At 48.1% G+C, this 20211-nt stretch overlaps 2 protein-coding genes across 2 annotated transcripts in view; both read right to left on the bottom strand.

The window, feature by feature from the left end:
* Nucleotides 1-1966: 1966 nt before the first annotated feature.
* Nucleotides 1967-10210, bottom strand: LOC136638648 (galactosylceramide sulfotransferase-like). The gene is made up of 2 exons (XM_066612682.1): nt 10104-10210; nt 1967-3155 (listed from the first exon to the last, which is right to left on the bottom strand). Exons 1-2 carry the CDS (start codon nt 10208-10210, stop codon nt 1967-1969), a joined length of 1296 nt encoding a protein of 431 aa, XP_066468779.1.
* Nucleotides 10211-16883: 6673 nt separating this feature from the next.
* Nucleotides 16884-20211, bottom strand: part of KRI1 (KRI1 homolog) — a 29860-nt gene continuing 26532 nt past the window's right edge. The window contains exons 15-19 of the mRNA XM_066615845.1: nt 20063-20204; nt 19433-19563; nt 19246-19310; nt 18503-18598; nt 16884-17485 (exon numbers count right to left, since the gene is read on the bottom strand). Of these exons, the coding sequence (XP_066471942.1) occupies nt 17053-17485; nt 18503-18598; nt 19246-19310; nt 19433-19563; nt 20063-20204 (867 nt within the window). The 3' untranslated portion in view covers nt 16884-17052. The remainder of the gene's footprint in view (nt 17486-18502; nt 18599-19245; nt 19311-19432; nt 19564-20062; nt 20205-20211) is intronic.

Raw genomic sequence — 20211 nt, 5'->3', positions numbered from 1 at the left:
ATTAAGAACACTTATATGCTGCTTTTCAATAAGTAATTCACAAAATTGTTTTACATAGCTAAATAATTAATATGTGAATCAAGGCCCAGCTTACTAGAATGAACAAAACCCAGGTAATGCAGCCTATATAACCTTGCCAAAGAGTTTTGCCTATAAAGCTGTTTCTGAGCCACCCACACAGGGAAGGGGTGCTTTTGCCTGTCCAAGCTTTTGCTGTCTGCTCACTGTTTTTTGGAGTATGTGAACTGGTTCCCCTCCCATCAGTAGACTCTGCCCACGTTTCAGACTGCTTTCCTCTCTCGAAGGTTGGTAAATCTGTCCATTGTCATGATGGATCCTTCTTGGGAGACAGAGGAAACTAATTTTCCCTAAAGACAGAGTGACTAGCTTAGCTGTGGCATATACAGTAGTCTTATAAGACTTTGGATGGGATTGAGGCATTAATGAGAATTCAGTTTTCATTGTTCCTGTTCCAGCTGCTCATTAGAACTTTAAATTTTTCCAGTTAGCCATGTAGAGCAGCAATTTTCAATAGAAGCCATATGCCTCCTTAGGGAGAACTGGGACATTTGAAGGGGGCCACAGTCAGAAAATTGTGAGAAGGGGATTTTTTGTTTGACAGGGGGCCCTGGGACCTGAGAAGAGCTCCTAAGGGTCTGTAGCCAAAAAGGTGGGGGTTAAGAATGGCTGCTGTTAAGAATTCCCACTGCCTGCCAGAGAGGCCTTGTGTGGAAGCTTTTAGTCAAGGATAGCTATCATTTTAGCAGGTGTAGCTTGTGCATGGAAGAGATCAGCAGAACCTGCTAACATTTCCTGACACACAGCTGATTATGATGGAAATCTTTGTATTCTTTTGTCCCTCATTGCCCAAGGGTTCCTGCAGAGGCCAATCCCTGCAGTCAAGCTCTAAAAGGAGAAGGTGCAGCAAGAAATTAGTTCTGAAATACTCTTAAAGAAAGTTAAGAGTATGCGACCCTACATACAATTCCTTTTTCCCATAGAACCCCCTGGGTAGTTCTGCTAATTAGCAGCAGGGCTGTCTAATGAATACTGCTTACTGTTGTAAGCCATTTCTGCCCCACATTGCATATATGCAGCAAGGACCGAATGTGTACGCTTTGGGCCAGGGAAAAATGGGTTAAGCAAATACAAGTCCCAGCCTTCTTTCAGGGAAGCCAATGCCATTAAGTGGTGTAAAATTAGTAAGGGGAGATAGGGCCTTTACTTGACCGGGTGGAGTTTCAATAAGCATAGCCCATTGCTGAAGGGGCATAAACAGAGACCAATTGCAGGCTTGAGAGTATGTCTCTTGAAAAGCTTCACCATGCTATCACAAAAGGCAGTGCAGCCTTTTGTCAGAATTATGTTTATGTCAGAATTATGTCATAGCATTATGTCAGAATGCCAGATGCAAGGGAGGGCACCAGGATGAGGTCTCTTGTTACCTGGTGTGCTCCCTGGGGCATTTGGTGGGCCACTGTGAGATACAGGAAGCTGGACTAGATGGGCCTATGGCCTGATCCAGTGGGGCTGTTCTTATGTTCTTAGCTGCTCCTGCCCATCTCTGCTAGGGCAAACAGACATCTCATTTTACCCTGCAGAAGAATGGGTGGGACAAGGAATAATCTTCACTGCTGCAGAGCTATTGGAGAGGCAGATGGATGCCCTTGGTTATCACTTCACATTGCCAAGAAAAAAGACTTTTGCTGGATCTCCTTACAACTTTCCAAGTGTGACTTTGGGAGTTAGGAATGTGACATGGCTGCATCACAAGAATGGTGATCCCTTCCCCCTTTTGCTTGGTCAGTGTTGAATTCTCAGAGGATTCCTTTGCCTATTCCCTGAGCCTGGAGAAGGAAAAAAGTGTCCCTTGTTGACTTTTCAGACCTGGCTCTTTAGCCTGAAGACCCCAACATGCTCCACTGCGACAAAGATGGAGGAGCCAGGAAAATAGCATGATTGGCCCTTAGTTTTCCCAAGGTTCAGCTGTCACCTTTTCTATTCTTGAGGTGGGGAGAGGGCGCATGTCCTTTCCATATTGCCTGTAATAGAGATAGGCATGGTACTGGAGCTCAGGTAAGACCATGCGGAAGCAGCCACTGTATTGGGCATAGGTGAGGTTTTGCCTCAGTCTGTAACCCAGAATGACCACACTGCCTGGCTGCCAGGGCTGCAAGTCATCCGCCACATCCTCTGGTCCAATAGCATCTCCTTCCAGGCACCCTGCCACAGTCTCCCGCAGCAGTGTTCGGAAGACATCCAACTCCTGCTTCATGCGCATGTAGCCATAGACCTCCACCTTGCGCCAGAAAACTCTGTGGAAAAACCTGTACAGCTGCACATCAAGCCGGTTCCAGGCCTGGATCTTCTGCACCAGTCTCTTGGGCAGAGGCTTCCCCTCCTTACGACGGATGTTCAGTTTGACATATACCAATTCCTCCATCTCCAGGCCCAGCAGCTCTCGTGCCAGAAGCAGGGACTCATCGAAATGCTCTGCAATCATCACCAACTGAAAGGTGTGGTTGAGCCTTTCCAGCTCCCCCTGCCACAGGCTGCTTGGTGTTTCTCCCCAGCTCGCATTAAGACCTAGGTCAAAGGCCATGGGGTTCTTAGCCAGCCCGTTGCTGATGTTCTGAGCATCGTAGTACTGAGCCGAGTCTTTGAGGAAGGCAAGCAGTGGCTGAGAATGGTTGGCTAGTGGCTGGAAGGCGGGTATCGCACTGCGGTAGTAGTGAAAGACAGACTCAAATGTCTGCACTGGGTCACGGAGGATAGTGAGGAAGACACTGTGGGCAGGCATAATGGCCTGGGCTTCTCCAACATCCAGCCTCATGTGGCTGCAGAGCAAGTTGAAGTGGGGAGCCCCTTGGGGAAGATCCGCCACAAAGGCCCTGGAGAAGCGCTCCGGGTAGGCAAACTGGTAGGAGTAGAGGGGGAAGGCCACAGTCAGCTTGCGACGCTCGCTGAACCGAAAAAGTATATTTTGCACTGTGCTACTGCCTGTTTTGTGGGTCTTCAGGAAGATGATGCTGGGGGCTCTCTGCTCCTCTGATACTGCCTTTTCTGGCACCTGCTGATCAGCTAAAAAGGGGGCAGAAGTGCTCTTCCATCGCAGGCTTAGCCGCTGCTCTCCGGGGCTGATCCGCAGTACCGTTCTGTAAGAGAAGTTCTCCGGTGAGTTACATTGTATGATTTTGGACAGAGAGCTTGAGCAGAACAGTGTCTGGGTGACTGTGGGGCAATAATTTAGGGCAGCCTAATGCTGGGGCTGCTTTTACTCGTCGCTTTTTGGAGTCCTTGAATGGTAAAGATCAATGCCTTGCATACTTGAGATTATGGAAACTGGTCTAAGTAGGTTTATAGTAATTCAGCCACCTACCTTACAGCCAAACACAGTTAGCTGTTGCATATAGGCTTTTCTGTTTACCAAGAACTGCCTTTTAGTGTTGTGTACTAAAAGCTCACAAAGTAGTGCCTACTGCACATCATGAACCAGTGGCACACTTTCCCCTTCTTATTCTTCTTTCTTCCCCTGCACCCACACCCCATAGTTTGTCGCTATACTTGCTGTTCCTCATTGGGCACATATAACCCTTCCTACCCTATGCCTAGCACTCAAATTCCTGACACCCAAAATATGCAAATGAATACCTGCAGGAAGATCTGTATTTTCTTTTTAAAAAAAATGAATGCATAGAATTTGGTTTGTATTGTGTGTGTGTGTGTGTGTGTGTGTGTGAGAGAGAGAGAGAGAGAGAGAGACAAACTTTTTGCTGATTAGTCCACAGGGGCACCCTATTGAAAGATTACATCACATGTAATCTTCTGTAATCTTGTAAAGTGTGTTGTCTAATCCTTTTCAGTGCTTCATTGTAGAGGGTGGCATGGTTCATACTTTCACGTGGAATGTCAGTCCACAACACTGTTACGTTTGCTAAACATTTGCTACCCTGAACCACAGGGCTCGTTTCCGCTTCCTCTTTCCCCAGGGTCAAATTAAAGAAATATATTTAAGTCTTACACACAGAAATGTATAATTTTCCACCATTTGCCTCTGAAGTCTTGGAACTCAGTCCAGGCAGGCAGGGCTAAGAAATACTGCTTTCAAGGCAATGGTGATACTTCAAGTCACTCGCAGTGGGAACATCGATGTCCTTCCTTCTTGGTGATTTTTCTACTTGTATATTGGCGGGAGTGGGGGAGAGAGTAACTTGCTTAATGTAAGAGGCACATTTGACAAACTTTGGGTATAGAGAGCCACAATATTTAAGAATCATTTAAATTCTTAAATATATGTATTCACCATGAACATTAAACTTACATTTTAATCCACTGGACTCTCAGTATATACCCAGTAAATTATAAAGCTTGAATGTTTCTTATTTACTTTTTATATTGTGATTACTTTTTATATGTGATCAGTCAACATATTTCCAAGAGCCACACATTACTGTATATGTCAAAGAGCTGGATGGGGCTCATGAGCAGCTGCTACAGAGTACTGACTACATCCACTATGGTATTCTTCAAGAAACAGAGAATGCTCTGCCCCTTCATACAAACGGCAGCCTATAAACAACATTACATAGGAAACAATAATTCCAGATGGCAGAATTCTAATCTGAAGTAATTCTGGCCTCAGTTAACCAGGATTAGAATCCCTGCTCCACTCATGGATTCCCTGAAGTCAGACATACAATACCACTTAGGCATGGTGTTAGGACTGTATTAAATTGGCAGAATTAAATACAGTACAGCATAATCCTGTTAGTTTGTGGCTGGCTGGGGCAAAAGGTCCTGTCTGCTGCAAGTGGCTCTTTGAACCCTAAGAAATAATTCAGAATGGGCATTTTTCTGCTAACAGGTCTGAACATGTTTTGCATTACCAGAGTCTACCTAGTGATACAAGACAATCTGTGGAATCTGCTCCACTTTAGGGTGATTTGATTTTGACCTTTGTTAATGATGACTAAGTACAAGAGTTCCTTCTGGGGCCCTACATTTCTGGTGTATTGCTGGCTTCAATACCTAGATGAGTTTTCCTGTCAGCTTGAGGCCTAGCCTGTGACAAGGGGGCAGCTAGAGCCTATGAATGTAATGCTCAATGAATTTCACAGTGTACCTCTTGACAGAGAGGGAATTTGATCTCTAATCACCCCATTCCACTACAAAGAGTCATAAAAATAGCTGCCTTACAGCACACATTTTGTGTGTGTTTATATACAGTAGTCCCCTGTATTCACTGGTAATATGTTCCAAGAGCTGTCGTGAATGCCTGAAACCATAGATCAGTGGTTCTCACACTTTTAGCACCGGGATCCACATTTTAGAATGAGAATCTGTCAGGACCCACCAGATGTGATCTCATGACCAGAAGTGACATCATCATCAGGGAAATTTTTAACAATCCTAGGCTGCAATCCTACCCACAATTACCTAGAAGTAAGTCCCATTTACTATCATTGTTCAAACATACACGTAGTAGCCTGTTCAGATCTGTAATTTCCCCATATGCAGTCACATACCATGGTAGCATCAAGTGTAACATATTCAAAATAAAATATTGAAATGAATGGGGACCCACCTGAAATTGGCTCGCGACCCACCTAGTGGGTCCCGACCCACAGTTTGAGAAACACTGCCATAGATAGTAGTATACTCTATATATCTACTATTTGCAGATTCTGGGCTTTAAGACCAAGTGGCAGCCTGCCTGAGTGACAGGCGACTTGGCTGCTATCATGTTGATAGCTGCCAAAGTGGCTCCAGGCTGAAGGGAGCCACCAGGTGAGGCATTGCAAGAGGCAGAGAGGTAAGCACTGTGCCCAAGCACTGTGCTGGTGCTGCTGAATACAGTGACTAAGGTGAGCTAGAGCCTGCACTTCAAAGGGCAGCACTGGTGGGCTGGAGAACAGGAGGCAGGGGCACTGCATCAGCATTTATAAACTCTATAAACTGTATACAGTATATATACAGTAAATAGTACAGTATATACGGGCTATAAACTCTATAGGAGGGACCGGCAGGGGCGTGTTGGAGGTGGGGTGGCCATTTATGTTAAGGAAGGGATAGAATCCAGCAAAGTAGAGATTGAAGGCGGGTCCGACTCCACCATAGAATCTCTGTGGGTTAAATTACCAGGCCTAATACTGGGGGCGTACTATCGTCCTCCAGACCAGAAACCAGAAGGGGACCTTGAAATGAGGAAACAAATCAGGGAGGTGACAAGGAGGGACAGGGTTGTAATCATGGGGGACTTCAATTATCCTCATATAGACTGGGTCAATTTGTTTTCTGGTCACGAAAAGGAGACCAGATTTCTTGACAGGTGACTCTGGATTTAATATTGTGCGGTACGCAGGACCTGGTTAGAGATGTCAATGTTACTGAGCCGTTGGGGAACAGTGATCATGTTGCGATCCATTTCGACATGCACGTTGGGGGAAGAAAACCGGGCAAATCTCTCACAAAAACCCTTGACTTCCGATGAGCGGACTTCCCTCAAATGGGGAGGCTAGTTAGAAGGAGGTTGAAAGGGAAGGTAAAAAGAGTCCAGTCTCTCCAGAGTGCATGAAGGCTGCTTAAAACAACAGTAATAGAGGCCCAGCGGAAGAGTATACCACAAAGGAAGAAGGACTTCACTAAGTCCAGGAGGGTGCCCGCATGGCTAACCAGCCAAGTTAGAGGCCCTAAAGGGCAAGGAAGCTTCCTTCCATAAATGGAAGTCTTGCCCTAATGAGGATAATAAAAAGGAACATAAACTGTGGCAAAAGAAATGTAAGAAGGTGATACGGGAGGCCAAGCGAGACTATGAGGAATGCGTGGCCAGCAACATTAAGGGGAATAATAAAAGCTTCTTCAAATATGTTAGAAGCAGGAAACCCGCCAGAAAAGTGGTTGGCCCTCTGAATGGTGAGGGAGGGAAAGGGGAGATAAAAGGAGACTTAGAGATGGCAGAAAAATTAAATGAGTTCTTTGCATCTGTCTTCATGGCAGAAGACCTCAGGCAAATACCGCTGCCCAAACGGCCCCTCCTGACCAAGGAATTAAGTCAGATAAAGGTTGAAAGAGAAGATGTTTCAGACCTCATTGATAAATTAAAGATCAATAAGTCACCGGGCCCTGATGGCATCCACCCAAGCGTCATTAAGAAATTGAAGAATGCTGATCTCTTGACTAAAATATGGTGCCAGAGGTGCCATGGTGCCAGAGGATTGGAGGATAGCAAATGTCATACCGATCTTTAAAAAGGGAAAGAAGGGGGAACCGGGAAACTATAGGCCGGTCAGCCTAACGTCTAGACCGGGTAAGATGGTGGAATGCCTCATTAAAGATAGAATCTCAAAACACATAGACCAACAAGCCTTGCTGAGGGAGAATCAGCATGGATTCTGTAAGGGTAAGTCTTGCCTCACAAACCTTTTAGAATTCTTTGAAAAGGTCAACAGGCATGTGGATGCGGGAGAACCCGTAGACATTATATATCTGGACTTTCAGAAGGCGTTCGACACGGTCCCTCACCAAAGGCTACTGAGAAAACTCCAGTCAGGGAATTAGAGGGCAGGTCCTCTCATGGATTGGGAACAGAGAGGGGGTGTCAATGGACAGTTTTCACAATGGAGAGAAGTGAAAAGTGGTGTGCCCCAAGGATCTGTCCTGGGACCGGTGCTCTTCAACCTCTTCATAAATGACCTGGAGACAGGGTTGAGCAGTGAGGCAGCTAAGTTTGCAGATGACACCAAACTTTTCTGAGTGGTGAAGACCAGAAGTGATTGTGAGGAGCTCCAGAAGGATCTCTCCAGACTGGCAGAATGGGCAGCAAAATGGCAGATGCGTTTCAATGTAAGTACGTGTAAAGACATGCACATTGGGGCAAAAAATCAAAACTTCACATTATAGGCTAATGGGTTCTGAGCAGTCTGTGACAGATCAGGAGAGAGATCTTGGTGGACAGGTCGATGAAAGTGTCGACCCAATGTGCGGCAGCAGTGAAGAAGGTCAATTCTATGCTTGGGATCATTAGAAAAGGTACCCTGCACATGCCCAATCTCATCTGATCTTGGAAGCTAAGCAAGGTCAGCCCTGGTTAGTACTTGGATGGGAGATCGCCTGGGAAAACTGGGTGCTGTAGGCTTATACCAAAGTCTTTCGAGAGTGAAGGTTGCCAACCATTGAGAACAAAACGGCTAATATTATAATGCAATTGTACAAATCGATGGTAAGGCCACACCTGGAGTATTGTGTCCCGTTCTGGTTGCCGCATCTCAAAACGGATATAGTGGAAATAGAAAAGGTGCAAATGAGAGCGACTAAGATGAATACTGGGCTGGGGCACCTTCCTTATGAGGAAAGGCTACGGCATTTGGGCCTCTTCAGCCTAGAAAAGAGGCTCCGGAGGGAGGGGCATGATTGAGACAGACAAAATTATGCAGGGTATGCACAGAATGGATAGAGAGATGCTCTTTACACTCTCACATAAAACCAGAACCAGGGAACATCCACTAAAATTGAGTGTTGGGAGGGTTAGGACAGAAAAAGAAAATATTTCTTACTCAGCATGTGGTTGGTCTGTGGAACTCCTTGCCACAGGATGTGGTGCTGGCGTCTGGCCTGGACGCCTTTAAAAGGGGATTGGACAAGTTTCTGGAGGAAAAATCCATTACAGGTTACAAGCTGTGATGTGTATGTGCAACCTCCTGACTTTAGAAATGGGCTATGTCAGATGCAAGGGAGGGCACCAGGATGTAGGTCTCTTATCAGGTGTCCTCCCTGGGGCATTTGGTGGGGCCGCTGTGAGATACATATATATATATGAGGAGATGTACATCAGTTTGCCCTAAGAGCCTAATGCTGGGATGGCACCGGCAGGAGTAGGGCTAGCCCATCCTTGAAGCCTCTGGCAGCAGATTGGCAGGGGGTATCCACCTGTACCTGTTCATGTCCCTCTGTTGCTCCTTTGCCTCACCCTGCACTTCCTTGTTCCCCATCCAGGGAGAGAGAGAAGCAGAGGCTTGCAGGTTACCAGCTTAAGGGGGAGGCCAGGACCTAGGAGAGGGGGTAAAGGGGGTAATTCATACACAGGCCCAGGGTCAGAAAGGGGATCCAGGAGCCAAAGGAGGGGGACTGCTCCATTTCTTTGTACATCTTGTGACTTCACCATAACTGTGTGAGGTAGCAACCTGAGCCAGCCTTAGGAGTTGCAGGGCAAGACAGCAAGAAAAGAGACTGCAGGATTATATCAAGGACTCAGTTCTGATAAGGCACTGCCATTACTGGATTGGATCCAAGCCCTCCCTTGCACAGGCTTTGAAAGGTTGCCACAACTCCCCCCCCCCCAAATAAAGATGTCACAACTCCATTAGGGGTTGAAGCTGTAGGTTGAAGAATAGTGTTTTAAAGTATCCAGGGTCATAGGGCAAACCGATATATATCTCCTCTTTGGTTCAGGAACCAGCCTAGGCAGACACTGCAGATTCGGAGGGTCATTGGCTACTATCTAACCTGGCTGGCCTATGACAGAAGCAGTGGTGGGCAGCGACAGGGAATGGCATGATTGGGACCTGGGATCAGAGGTGGGGCCCCAGTTTCATGCTTGTTTATATATTGGGGTTGTGGCATGAAAAAGGGTGAAGACCACTGCTTTAACCTATTTTTGCCCAGCCCACAGGTGTACACATTTGGTCCATGTTGTGTATATGCACCATTGGGCAGAAATGGTTTAAAACAAGAGCTGAGAGTTACAGAATGCCACCTTCCGCACAAGTCTCTGGCCAAAAGGTGCAAGGCAGATTGGCTTCAAAGGTGGACCAACTGACCTCTGGCAAGACTTTACAGCATGGTTGGTGCTTAAGCCTAGGAAGATGCTCTTTGCTGAATGACAGCCCTGCCCCATTAGCCCAGCTGTAAAAGCACTGGCTGGGCGCAGGCACTCTGAACTGCAATGAAGGCCAGCTTTTAAATTAGGTTCAAAAGCTGAGCAATAGGAGGATCAGGATTTTGTGCTGGGCAAAGTTATATGGCCACTTCGAAGACACCCCCCCAAAAAAATCCTTTTCAAGACCCTGCTTCAAAAGGTTCCCCCTCACCCCCACTCAAATACTCACTGCCTGGTCAGTTGCCTGAGGAGCAGCAGCAGCAAAAGGAGTAAGCTGGTGACCAACAGACTAGAGCGGTGCTTCCATATAGCAACTGGGAGGCAAAGGTAGTTCATCTTTAGAGCAGCAGGTCTCCAGGGCAGCATTTGGAAGATGCTCCCTGAGAAGACTGTCATCTGGCACTGCTCACCTACCAACAGCCACTACGTCTAGCCTTTGATTGGGTGGCTACTTAAGCCGCTCAGGGTGCCTGGCCTCGCCTCACCTCCCTAAAGCAGCTCAGAGCCCTCTGGAAGAGAGAGGGCAGCCAAACAAGCAGATGGGAGAGATGGAGCTTCCGTTTCAAAGCCCCAAAGGAACAGCTGTTGCACACACCAAGAGCTAAAGATACCAAACCTTTCCCAGTCAGGTAAACCAACATTCAGAGAAAAGATACGAGGGTCTGAGCTCCTTCACAAGGAAGTGAAGAAATTCCCATTGGATTTCCATAAGAAGTTCTTTTCTTCAAGTGCTCAGAGTGCTGCTTATTGCCTGTGTCAGTGGTTCTCAAACTTCCTGGGAGTTTTACTCCTGGGGTAAGTCTTTGTGGGGGAGGGAGTGAGGGCAGCCATACAATCCCCAGGATCATGTCACTAAGGGGGGGAGGGGAGTGCTTTTCTTTACAGGTGGCTGCACAACATTGCAGGAGGTGTGGCGAGCCCCATGCAGCCCTCCACAGGGCTCCCCGATGCTGCTTCCAACGGTGGGAGAGATCATTGCATCTCATTGGGCAGCTACTGCCTGCCTTAAGCTGGGCAGTCCCCAGCCAGTAAGGTGCTGCCTCACCATGGTCTGTTAACCTCACTGGGTGTGTGGGGTTTAGGGTGAAAACTGACGAGCGAATCGACAACTCTGCACCAGGCAACAGAAAACAGAAAACTCCTGCCCTAAAGCTGGGCACCTGGAACGTAAGGACAATGACACCTGGCTTCTCTGATGACCTGCAAGAAATAGACGATGCACACACAACAGCTGTCATTGGCCCTCCTCACCCCAGCAGTGTCTTTTCTAGTAGCTGTCTGCTGGTGTTTTGCATCTTTTTAGATTGTGAGCCCTTTTGGGACAGGGAGCCGTTAGTTGTTTGATTTTTCTCTGTAAACCGCTTTGTGAACGTTTTGTTGAAAAGCGGTATATAAATACTGTTAATAATAATAATTGACATGGAGCTGAGCAGACTGCAGATGGACATCGTCGCCCTTCAAGAAACGAGGTTACCAGATTCAGGATCTGTCAAGGAGAGAAATTTCTCATTTTTCTGGCAGGGAAAACCACCAAACGAGACCAGGGAACATGGCGTTGGCTTTGCAGTCAGAAATACCTTGCTGAAATCCATCATCCCACCTTCTGCTGGAAGTGAAAGAATTTTGTCCCTACAGCTCCACTCATCAGCAGGACTTGTCACTCTCATCAGTGCATATGCACCGACTCTGTCATCTTCAGCAGAAGCTAAAGACAAATTCTAGGATGACCTGGCCACCACTATCAAGAAAATCCCCGAAAAAGAGCCATTGTTCATCCTCAGCGATTTCAGTGCTAGAGTTGGTGCTGATCACAGTTCATGGCCCACTTGCTTAGGCCAGTTCAGCACTGGGAGGATGAACTAAAATGGCCAACGCCTGCTAGAGCTTTGCTGTCATCACGGTCTCTGTGTCAGCAACACATTCTTGAACACGAAGCCCCAACATAGAGTCTCTTGGAGACACCCAAGATCAAAGCACTGGGACCAGCTCGACCTGATTCTCACCAGACGCTCCAGCCTTCCCAGCATCAAGATCACAAGCAGTTATCAGGGTGCTGACACTGACCACTCCCTGGTGTGCAGCAGAGTGAAACTGCAAACTAAGCCACTGTATCACATGAAAAAGGAAGGAAAACCTCGCATTGACACCAGCAAGACCCGGGATCAGGGAAAAGTGGAGGAATTTGCACAAGCGCTTGAGGAATCTCTTCCAGGCCCGGCCAATGCAGATGCATCCAACAGATGGGAACATTTCAAGAACGCCATTTACAACACTGCCTTTGCTTGCATATTCAGGAAGAAGACCAACAAGACGCAGACTGGTTTGAAGCCCACTCTAGGGAGTTGACACCAGTCATTGAGGAAAAGAGGAGTGCTCCAGCAGCATACAAAGCCTGTCCCAGTGAGCACAACCTGCAGGTCCTCTGAGCTGATCGAAGCAAAGTCCAGTAGACTGCCAGGAGATGTGCTAACGACTACTGGCTCCAACTCTGTTCCCAGATACAGATAGCAGCTGGCACAGGCAACATCAAGGGGATGTATGACAGTATCAAGCTGGCCCTAGGTCCAACAAAGAAGAAAACTGCCCCTCTGAAGTCTGCCACAGGCGAGGTCATGCAGGACCAGTCGCAGCAGATGGAATGCTGGGTGCAGCACTACTCTGAGCTGTATTCCCGAGAAAATGCAGTAACCAAGGAAGCACTGAACAACATCAAGTGCCTGCCTGTGTTGGAGGAGCTTGACAGTGAACCAACCCTAGCAGAACTTCACGTGGCCCTGGACTCCCTCACCTCTGGCAAGGCACCTGGGAAAGAAAACATCCCTGCTGAAGTCCTAAAGTGCTGCAAAGAGATCATTGCCACTGAGCTGCATGAAATCCTCTGCCTCTGCTAGAGAGAAGGTGGAGTGCGACAGGACATGAGGGATGTAAACATCGTCATGCTGTACAAGAACAGAAGCAACAGGGGTGACTGCAACAACTACCACAGCATCTCTCTCCTTAGCGTTGTAGGAAAGCTGTTTGCCCGAGTTGCACTAAAGAGGCTCCAGGTACTTGCAGAGAGCGTCTATCTAGAATCACAGTGAGCATTCCGAGCCAACAGGTCCACCACCGATATGGTATTCTCCCTTAGACAGCTGCAGGAGAAATGCAGAGAACAACAACAGCCACTCTTTATAGCCTTCATAGATCTCACGAAGGCTTTTGACCTGTTCAGCAGGGACGGCCTCTTCAAGATTCTCAACAAGAACGGATGTCCACCCAGGCTCCTCAGCATCAACAGATCTTTCCACGAGGACATGAAGGGCACTGTTGTCTTCGATGGCTCCACATCAGACCCCTTTGACATCCAAAGCAGAGTGAAGCAGGGCTGTGTTCTCGTGCTGACCTTGTTTGGGATTTTCTTCGCTGTCCTGCTGAAGCAGGTCTTTGGAACTGCAACAGAAGGCATCTATCTCCGGACCAGATCAGACGGAAAGCTCTTCAACCTCTCCAGACTGAGAGCAAAGTCCAAAGTCCAGCTGAAATGTCTGCGTGATTTCCTCTTTGCCGACGATGCAGCTGTCACAGCCCACTCTGCCAAAGATCTCCAGCAGCTCATGAACTGTTTTAGCAAGGCCTACCAAGACTTTGGACTGACAATCAGCCTGAAGAAAACACAGGTCATGGTTCAGGATGTGGACTCACCTCCCTGCATTACAATCTCTGCGCACAAACTGGAGGTTGTTCATGACTTTGTGTACCTTGACTCAACGATTTCCGACACTTTCTCTCGATACCGAGCTAAAGAGACGCATCGGCAAAGCAGCTACCACGTTTTCCAGACTCGCAAAGAGAGTCTGGTCCAACAAGAAGCTGACGAAACATACCAAGATCCAGGTCTACAGAGCTTGCATCTTGAGTACACTTCTGTACTGCAGCGAGTCATGGACTCTTCGCTCACAACAGGAGAGGAAACCGAATGCTTTCCACATGCGCGGCCTCAGGTGCATCCTCGGTATCACCTGGTAGGACAAAGTTCCAAACAACACAGTCCTGGAACGAGCTGGAATCCCCAGTGTGTATACAGTGCTGAAACAGAGACACCTGCGTTGGCTTGGTCATGTCGTGAGAATGGACGATGGTCGGATCCCAAAGGATCTCCTCTATGGAGAACTTGTGCAGGGAAAGCACCCTACGGGTAGACTACAGCTGCGCTACAAGGATATCTGCAAGAGGGATCTGAAGGCCTTAGGAATGAACCCCAAAAGATGGGAAACCTTGGCCTCTGAGTGTTCTGCTTGGAGGCAGGCTGTGCAGCATGGCCTTTCCCAGTTTGAAGAGACACTTTGCCAACAGACTGAGCAAAGAGGCAAAGAAGGAAGGCCCATAGCCAGGGAGACAGACCTGGGACACACTACACTTGCTCCCAGTGTGGAAGGGATTGTCACTCCTGAATCAGCCTTTTCAGCCACACTAGACGCTGTGCCAGAACCACCATTCAGAGCGCGATACCATAGTCTTTCGAGACTGAAGGTTGCCAACAAACAATGGTCTATATTTAAAAGGCCATTTCCTGTGGGCTTAGGACATAGTAGCAGTTTGGCAGAAGAGCCCACCGGGGCACAAAGCAGAGTTACAAGCAACGCTGACCAAAAAAGCAGCAGGGTAGGTCCCTTAGGGAACAGACAGCATTCCTAGAGAATGTTCCTGCAGACAGTAACTGTACACCTGCGAGGTGCACAGAAATACAGCACCTCATGAGTATGCTTAAATTATTTACAGCCAAAATTTCACAGCTAACCTTCATCTTAACTTTTCTGTATAAGCGTCAGGAAAATGCTACAGTAGAAAATGCTACAGTAGATCTATTTCAGATGCATGTTCTAAAAACCTTTTCAGAAGTTCATCTGTTATGAGCCAGGGACATGCATCCAGCTATGGGTGTTGCACAGACTGCTTTGACACAGCTCAAGAAGGCATTTGGGGAAAAGCAACAGAAGAAAGACCGCCCTCACAAGACTGCCCACAGAAATGTCAAGGACAAGCTGGCCTGTGTATAGCCATCTGGATGGGACTAAGCTTGCATTTTCCGCCCAGCAGAGTGCCTTGGCCTCCCCATTGTGAAATCCTTCAGCAGCAAAGCAATACACCCACTTCAGGATTACAGATTGCAAAGCCATTTTTAATGCCATCACCAAGCTGGCTTCACACATTCTCTCAAGGTCACAAGCCTAGAAAAGCCACTTTCTGCTGTGGCCTGTTAGGAAATGCACAAGCCTGCATCCATTCTGTTTCAAATTCAGGTGGAACCTTGGTATCCACTGATTTGACTCAGTACTGATACCGGGGTCCACCTTTAAATGCCTTCTAACAGGGAAAAAAGTAACAAAATCCAATTTCCTACCTTTGCATTGTTAATTATAACTTAATTCCATTATTCACCCTATATAGTGGCTGAATGCAGTATAGTGTCTATACCAATGCATTCTGGGGCAACAACAGAGGAGCATGAAACCTAGAAGTGGGACTTTAAAGCTATTTTTCCACTGATTTTTTTTATCCTTTTGATAACCTTTTGATAACAAGGTCCGACCTGTACATCCGTACAGAAACATGCTGGCAAAAGCTACAGATAGGTCCTCACATTCTGCCTGCAGTACAGTGGCAACCAATTTTGTGTTTACAACTTGAAATTAGATACATTGGGTCCCCGACTTATGGATAACTGACTCACAGACAGCTGCAATGGCACAGACACAGTCCATCTTGTCTTGTTGTTCCATCTTACGTCCACACCTTTGGAATAGAACCAGGACATAAGTTAGGGCTTAGCATACTGCTGTGACTGACCATGCAGAAGGGTGCATGTACTCATAGGTAGAAGTACAAGGCATGGAAGTCCTGTTAGGAGGCTGTTATGTCCATCTTGGGGGCGGAGTCAAGGGATGCTGTGTCTGCTGTACAGTCCAGGCCCGCCCAGTCTCTCCCTGGCTGGTGCGAAGAACGGGGAGCCGTGAAAAGGGGTTTGACGACCTTTTTTAATTTGGTTGCATTTTTTACATTCATCTGCAGGGCCCTGTTTCCTCACAGGAACCCCGGGGCATCCCCCGTACAGTTTTTTAGTTATAGTCCATACCACTCCCCACAAAGGGCAGTCAATTACCCCTCTCCAGTAATCCTCACCAGGAATTGTGCCGGATACACTGGACTCCCTGTAGGAAGGTTCGTGTGCCAGGGTAGACTCCTTGGAACAAGCAGGGTCGGGATTGTGTCTTCCTCTCCTTCTCGCTTCCCCAGGTAAGTGGAGTCAGTCGAAGTGCTCCTGGGGTCCTCCGCTGTTGGGGTTCTCCCAAGGCCCTGGGGAAACTCTCCCCTCACTGAGCCATAGTCCCTGGCCTCGGCAGGTCTCGGGCTGCCTCCCAGCTGTGTCTGCCTCCAGGCTCTCAGAGGCATGGCCTTCCTCCCTTCTTTTGCCGTCCCTAGCTCCTTCCTCCTGGAGCTCAGGAAGATGCCTCCTCCCCTCTTGGGCAGCCCTTCTAGCCCTGCCTCTTCCTGGCCCCACCCGGGTCTGAGATCTCATGAGGTTTCCAGTCCTCTTTTCTGTGGGCCCCGCCCTTCCTTTTAAAAGGGGTAGCTGCACCTGGGCTGCCATGTCTCTGAGGAGGCCCCTGCCCCGCCCAATGAGTGAGTAGGCTGGATGTAGTGATGACCCAGGAGCCTTACCCTCTCTGGCTGGCTCCTTGTCTTCCCAGGGCATTCCCCTGAGGGTTCCCTGGAGCTTGGCTCCCCCTCCTTCAGCTCATCCCCCTTTTTCCTCCTTTATCCCCGCCGTGGATCGCTGCCCAGGGTAACTCCCTGGGTGACAGAGGCTTACACTGCTAGCATGCAGTCATTTTTGCCCCAGTCTGCCTCAACCTAATGCTCAAGACACCACAATGGGTGCAGCTCCAAAGACTCAGGAAATGAGGAAAGGCACATCTGTCCAACACAAAAGACACAGAAGCAAGAAGGTACTGAAAAGGGATGTATTGGAATAATCCTACAAAACAAAGTCAACCTGTTCATCTTCACAGAAGACAAGGACCACTTGAAGCACAGGATCAGGCTAGAGAGCCATCTAGGGACCACAACATTTAGCCATCAGGTGACTAGTACAAAAGTGACTTTACTCAGTTCAACTGGATTGGTCCTGAAGCCAGTCACTTTGCTCTTCTGGCACACTCCTTCTGCTGCCTCCGCCTTTTCTCACGGAACAGCTGACGGAAGTGCAGGCGCTTGGGGTTGAGACCGTAAGCTTGGAGTCTGTGGCGGCTGAATTCTGAGCCTGCCACTCTCACTTTGGTGCCCAGGACCAGCCCCTTCCTGCCTCTCTTCTTCAGTCTCCGGCCACTGGGGTGGGAAGAAGAGGGGCCCTCTGAGGCAGCTGCTACCACTGCCACCTCCGACTCCTTGCTTGCAGTCGGGGCTGGTGCTGTTCCAGTGGTTCCCTTGGGAAGCAGGAGGCCTTCCGCCTCGTCCTCAGCACTGGCCAGGGGCAGATTCTTAGAAGGCAGCTCCTGCCGCTTGGCCTTTTCCCGGCTCTTCTTTCCTTTCTTGCCTGGTGGTTTCTTGAAATCTCCTGCCTCTTCCGTCCTGCAAGGAAATCAAATGGCAAAATGAATTATGCAGCTCTTGCAGGGTTCCAACTGCACCATAAAGCAAAGGATCTGGTGCTCAGGAAGATGCAGTAGAAAGAACCTCCCAAGAACTCCTGATTGGGAAAGGTGGATTTCTAATAAAATGCAAGAGTAGCCAGTGAACCTGACTTCAGAATCCCAATTCTAGTGCTTCATTTCTGGAGACTGTTAAAGGCCAAGCAAGCAGTAAATGCCCAGGGTGGGGCAGGGCAGAAGTGGAAAGCAAAATGGTGGCAAAGAAAGCAGATGAGGAGGGAGGTTCTAGGGACAGCTAGGAGATATAGCTCCAGACAAGCGTTGCCACATTTGGACTCAGAATACCCTCCAAATTCAGTGCTGAATGGGCTTTTGATCTTTGTCACCCATTACTACATGGCTTGATTCAATCATTCAAGCCTTTCAGGTGGCTTTAAGAGAAATTCAACAGAGGCACCTTGTTCACCTTTTTTTTCTGCCAGAGGCATGGTAGGTTAGCTGAAAGGGTTAATAGGGTGGGGCAGTGGTGTACTGGTTGCAGGCACCCAGCAGCATTTAAAACATACCTGGGAGAACTGTGCAACCTTCCAGAGAGTCTTGGTGGCTAGCAGCCCCCTCCGTAATCACCAGCCAGAGCCCACTTCCAGTTTCAGAAATTCCGTGGTCTGCAGCTCTAACTGCCAACTGGAAGTGGGCTCCAACAGCAGATCAGAGCCCATTGCAGCACAGGAGAGGCTCGTGGAGGGTCCCCTCTAGGACCCTCAGGAGGCTACACAAACCCCCCAGGTATGTTGAAATGCTGCTGGGTGCCCACGGTGCCACAATCACCACAGTGCCGTCGGAACATTCCCCCCATCCCAGTCCCTACCCCCCCCGCAAGCGCTTCTCAGACTCCTGGAGAGTTTGAGAACCACTAATCTAACAATTTGGTGGACCCGAGATACTGCCCAGGTTGCTAGGGATTCTTCCTCTCCCCACCAATTCCCAGAATACATACTCTGCTGAAAATGATTTGAAAATCTGTTGCTTTTTCCAGGCATTTCGACCTTTCTGGTCATAGGCGCACTTGTCCTGTAGCTCTTCCTTCTCTGACCTGCATGGAGGACATCCCATTACATACTGAACATGACAGGCACATTTTGGTCTTTAGACAGAAAGGGAGAGGAAGAAACAACAGGTTCCCTGAAGACCTGTTTCTGAGACACTATAAAGCAGATCCAAGAAAAGCCTTTTCCCAAGTTGAGTGAACTGCCATCGGGCCATAAATTCATCTCATAGAAAGACAAAAGGGCTGGTTTATATGTATTCCATCTCAAAAGAAACTGTGCTGATGAGGTTTAGCTTTTAAACATGAAAACTAAACAGCAGAACCCTATTCTAAACCAAGTTTTTAGTCCATACTATTGCAGAAAGAAACTTGGCAACAAGCAGGTAGTAACTAGTTATGGCTCAAAGGCAGTCAAGAGAGACTTTTATTAGCCAGCTGTTAAAACCTGCAGTGCCATGTCCCATGGCTTGAATGCCTTATTCCACACCCATGCATCTTCATAACCTCCTTCTCCATGACAACCTCCAGTTTTTAGCAGAAAACAACCTCCAGTTCTTAGAAAAACCTGAAGCAGTAGTCCCAACTCTCAATGCATGCAGAGCTGGGCTAGAATCCAAATCCTGGGCTCAGTGTCATGTCCCGTTCTGCCACAGTATTTATGGCCACTGGAAACAGTACCTCCCTCTGCTCACCTGTACATGCAAGTCTTCCGCAGAGAACACCAGCGGTTCAGCTCCTTGTCATCAGCTGCCAAGATCTGAAAGAGAGAGGGCAGAAAAGAATACATGCTCCTTGTACATCAAGGACTGCTCCTCCTCTCTCCCTGTCATTCCTCCAACCATAAGAAAACCCTAGGTTTCCAGCACAGAGAAATCTTACCTCATCAGTCGAGAGCCCATAGTTGCAGGGAACCACAGAGCGGTACTTGAAGCGGCAGGGCAGGTCCCCTATCAGGTCCTCATAGTCCAGGCGGTAGAACTCATCCACGTACTGTTCAAATGTCTTGGTCTCTGTAGGGGCAGAGAGCAGCTTAGCTGAGTGAAAGGACTTTAGCCACCAGTGGAAGCTTAAGGTCAGCCCAGCCTATTCTTGATGCTTGCGCTGTAAATTCACAGCACTTTGCTCTCCTGTTCACAGTTCATGAAAGGCAAACAGCAGCTTGCCCAACACCATTTAATTACCCCATGGCAGAACTGGTGAAGAGACTAGTAAGGATGTATAAAGAGTTTGTTTGTACCTTGGCGTAGGTCTGATGTGGAGACCAACACACTGACTGGAACTGGGTAAGAGCATGCTGACAGTGCTGACACAACCATTCCCAAAGGAGAGGCTTTGCTGAACTTCATTCAGCTAGTTATAGTGTCAAGTAACTGTTCCTTCTTTTTTCTATAACCAAAAAGGAGCTCCCTTCTCTTTCGGTTCTAACTACTGAGTAACTGCCGTCACCTGGCCACAGAAGGTTTTGTGGGCAAGAAGACCACTGAATGCCAGCCCACCCAACATCCTTACCAGGGTCAAAGGGCTCTTTTGGTTGATCCAGGACCTCTGCAAACCGTGACTTGCGCTTCTTCTTGCCTAGAAGTGGGGCCTCCAGTTTTCGCTTTCTTTTCGACGGGCCAGGCTGCTGGGAGGGGTCATAATCTGCATCCATCTGACCA

Source organism: Tiliqua scincoides, chromosome 2, assembly GCF_035046505.1.
Source record: "Tiliqua scincoides isolate rTilSci1 chromosome 2, rTilSci1.hap2, whole genome shotgun sequence".
Classification (NCBI taxonomy): domain Eukaryota; kingdom Metazoa; phylum Chordata; class Lepidosauria; order Squamata; family Scincidae; genus Tiliqua; species Tiliqua scincoides.
This window is presented reverse-complemented; position numbering and strand designations above follow the sequence as displayed.

Bases quoted from the DNA above. Each gene is read 5' to 3' on its own strand.
- LOC136638648 (XM_066612682.1), bottom strand. From the start codon at position 10,210: ATGAACTACCTTTGCCTCCCAGTTGCTATATGGAAGCACCGCTCTAGT. The intron at 3,156-10,103 runs GTGAGTATTTGA...CTTCTCTTACAG, and splicing joins CTCAGGCAACTGACCAGGCA to AACGGTACTGCGGATCAGCC.